This window comes from Lolium perenne, chromosome 4, assembly GCF_019359855.2.
Source record: "Lolium perenne isolate Kyuss_39 chromosome 4, Kyuss_2.0, whole genome shotgun sequence".
NCBI classification, from domain to species: Eukaryota; Viridiplantae; Streptophyta; class Magnoliopsida; order Poales; family Poaceae; genus Lolium; species Lolium perenne.
This window is the reverse complement of record NC_067247.2, coordinates 47,621,818-47,625,442: the sequence shown is the minus strand read 5'-3', so window position 1 is coordinate 47,625,442 and position 3,625 is coordinate 47,621,818. Positions and strand designations below refer to the sequence as shown.

Below are 3,625 nucleotides of genomic sequence, written 5' to 3'. Positions count from 1 at the left end.
TCACCTGTGTTGGCCGGAGACACACTCCGTTCACTCGGATTCCCGTGGACACACGCATGCACTAAGCCTGTTCGATGAAATTCAAAACAGTGAGAAGCACGCATGTCAGTGTTTTCCCAGGCAATTCAACAAATGCCCTTCGCTATTTTCTCACAAATGCCGGCAGCGACTACCACTGCGGTTTCGAGCTTGAGGAGATGTTCGACGCGATGTCAGGCTGGTGCCAACGCAGGCGTGAGGGGAGGCGCTACCGCCCGAGGCGGGGCGAGAGCAAGGCAAGAGAGGGGCGGGAGGGCAGCGCGGGGCGGTGGCGCGGGCGCCCGGCGCTATCGCCCGCTACCGCCCGGCTACCCCCCGGCTACCGCCCGCGCTGGGGTGAGAGGGAGGCGAGAGGCGGGGCGGCGCGCTGGCAGCACGGGGCGAGAGGGCGGGCGAGAGAGCGGACGTAACGGCTAGCTGAGGTGGCGCGATCTGATTCGTCCACGTCAGCTAGCCGTTGGGTAGCCGTTGCTGGTTCAAAAAATCCGGAAAAAATGCCAAAACCCCCTATAAATACCCCCATATGGTTTCACTCATTCCACACCTCACTTCATCTCCTCCACTCTCTATTTCCACTCCTCTCAACGCCATGTCTTTGTCTAGCAGCAGTTCGAGCGACGGAATGGAGGGTGATATGATCGCTGCATTCCAGGCGGAGTATGAGGAGGAGATGCTCAACGAGGAGCCGGAGCCAAGATGGCCGCGACGCCGCCGAGAGTTCATCAGGCGTGGTCGTCTGGGTGCCCACGATCGGCTCTTCGAGGACTACTTCACCGACGACTGCAATTATCCTCCGAGCTACTTTCGGCGAAGGTACCGGATGAGACGATCCCTCTTTCTGCGCATTGTGGATAGATTGGGTGAATACTCTCCGTATTTCACCCAAAGAGTTGATGCTCTCAACCGTGCTGGTTTTTCTCCCCTACAAAAGTGTACTGCGGCTTTGCGTCTGTTAGCTTATGGAGCCGTTGCAGATACAATAGATGAGTGGCTTAAGTTAGCTAGACAAACTTCATCAGATTGTCTAGATAGATTCTGTGAAGGCATCCTTGACTGTTACGGGGAGACGTTTTGCCGTCGACCAACTGTCGAGGATACTCAGCGTCTGTTAGCGAAAGCCGAGGAGCGTGGCTTTCCGGGCATGTTAGGGAGCATCGATTGCATGCATTGGCAGTGGAGGAACTGCCCAGTGGCTCATGCTGGTCAATTCACAAGGGGAGACATCAAGCACCCTACCATAATCTTAGAAGCCGTTGCGTCGTATGACCGTTGGATCTGGCATGCCTTTTTTGGAGTGGCCGGGTCCAACAACGACATCAATGTACTCAACCAGTCGCCGTTGTTCACTGATGTGCTTAGGGGAGAAGCACCCGTAGTGAACTTCACGGTGAATGGACACGAGTACAACTATGGTTACTACTTTGCTGACGGCATCTACCCCTCCTGGCCGGTGTTCATGAAAGGTGTTACTCTTCCACAAAGTGAAAAGCAGCGAGTGTTCACTGCTGCTCAATCAGCTTGGCGCAAAGATGTCGAGTGTGCCTTTGGAGTGCTGAAGGCTAGGTTCAACATTCTAGCAGTTCCAGGACGCTCCTACTCGAAGCGTACTCTTGGGTTGATCATGCGTGCATGTGTCATTCTGCACAACATAATCATCGACGATGAGCGTGGTACAAATTTGGAGAACAACTATGAGACAGTTGAGTCCAATGTCGGCCCTGCAATACACAATCATGCACCACCAAGCCTAGCAGCCAGGATTCAGATGGACAACGAAATGAGGGACTCACCGATGTATACACAGCTCCAGCATGATTTGATTGAGCATGTGTGGGCTAATGCCTAGATTATGTAATTTTTTCAAATTTTTATGTAATCTCAAATTTTTATGTAATTTTTTTTATGATGTAATCGGTAACAATTTTAGTTCAATAAAATAATTTCCTTGCATTATTTTTAATGTTGTAATCTGAAAAAGAAATGTTGATGTCGAGGAGAGAGAAAAACTGATGTGGAGGAGAGAGAAGTGAGAGCTGGCACTATAGCCCGTGCACTGGCACCGTGGGGTGAGAGTGGGGTGAGAGTGAGGAAAAAAGCTGACGTGGCGGGTGAGAGTGGGGTGATGCATTGGCACCAGCCTCAGCGAACTACGCGGCGTGGGCGACGGGGTAGGCCCCGCTCGCTGTTGGCGCGGACGTTCCTGCGGCGGTGCATGAGTTCAACCGCACGTTGTTAGCATGTGGTCCGGCGTCTCGCTGCACGTGTGCCAGAGCGTGTTCAATACAGACCTTCGCGGCGTGCTGACCTGCTGGGTATGATGCTGGCGGCGTGCATGGTGGTGCAGACCACCCGGACGTCTCCATGCTGGCGTCAGTCGCGGCGTACCTCAAGGCGCACCTGGGCAGGCGCACCACCATCAAGCCATTGGCGACGGAGGGCCACCTGCCCCACCTGGACGGCCTGCATCTTACGACGACGGCAGATAAAGGAAGGAGAAAGAAGAGGTAGGGAAAAGAGGCACTGGCACGTGGGCCCCGCGTCCCACTTGTCACGATTGCTGTCGAAATGCCATTAGACATGAATTAGTGTGAATATGTGACTCCACGCCTTAGAATTGGTAGTTTTTAGAAAAAATTACTAGAATCGGTACTTACCCGAAACCACTGCCTCAATTATGGTAGATCTATGTACTCATCCAACACTAGTATTATTCCTAGAAGAAATCGGAAGCCTCACCACTTGCTGAGAGAGAGGATTTGGGGCAAGCCTGGGTAACTGATTGGCTGGTTGGGCAAGTACTACTGGCCTGCTGGGTCTTAACGCTATAAAGCATGTAAGTTAATTACAGTACGTACATTCTCTTAGATAATGCATTTAGGAAAAAAAAATTGTCGGCTGCGATGGTGACTGACCGTGCTAAGGAGGTTTACGGGTCAGGGTCGTCACTCAGTAATTACACTTAGAGCATGTCTAGTAGCACCCTTAAAACTGTAAAAGTTTTCTAGGATTTACAGGCCGAGATTTGCAAGTTTTGGACACATTTACAGGTTGAAAAACATCCTCTTCCTCTCGGCGATGTCCTCCTTGTACTCCTTCCACCATTGCAATTGCTCTTCATCCATGTCTTTCTTGCACATCATCATGTGCTCCTTCTCTTCCACCATGAGTTCTTTCCATACCTTTGCTTCTTTCACCTTGAGCATCCTCTCCTCCAAGTCGGCCTTGCGGGCTGCCTCCTCACGCTTTGCTTCAATGTGTGCAAGCTTGACCACCTTCTTTTGCTCGGTGATGAGAAGCTTTGTCTCCAACGTCTTGGTTGCCAAAGCCTCTCTTGCCTTCATCATATGATCCATCTTCTCCCTTAGGCTAGCCGCCTCTCCTTCCATCTTCACCCTAAGCTTGGCCTTCTTGGTTCCCTCGGGCTTGTTCAAGTTCCTCTCCTCAACTTCCGGATCATCCATGTCAAGCATTGCGGACTTCTTCGGTGCGGTTTCATCATCTCTCAACTTCCACTTGTCATATGTTTGAAGAATTGACCAAACATGCTTGAATGGGAATTCTTTGCCCTTGGAGCCGGCCATCTCCT

The 3,625-nt window shown here is 51.6% G+C and overlaps 1 protein-coding gene across 1 annotated transcript; it reads left to right on the top strand.

The window, feature by feature from the left end:
- Positions 1-757: 757 nt before the first annotated feature.
- On the top strand, positions 758-1,885 carry LOC127346751 (protein ALP1-like). The gene has a single exon (XM_051373019.2). It carries the CDS (start codon positions 860-862, stop codon positions 1,883-1,885), a length of 1,026 nt encoding a protein of 341 aa, XP_051228979.1. The 5' UTR covers positions 758-859.
- Positions 1,886-3,625: the final 1,740 nt, after the last annotated feature.

Coding starts and splice junctions, on each gene's coding strand:
- LOC127346751 (XM_051373019.2), top strand. CDS start 860: ATGAGACGATCCCTCTTTCTGCGCATTGTGGATAGATTGGGTGAATAC.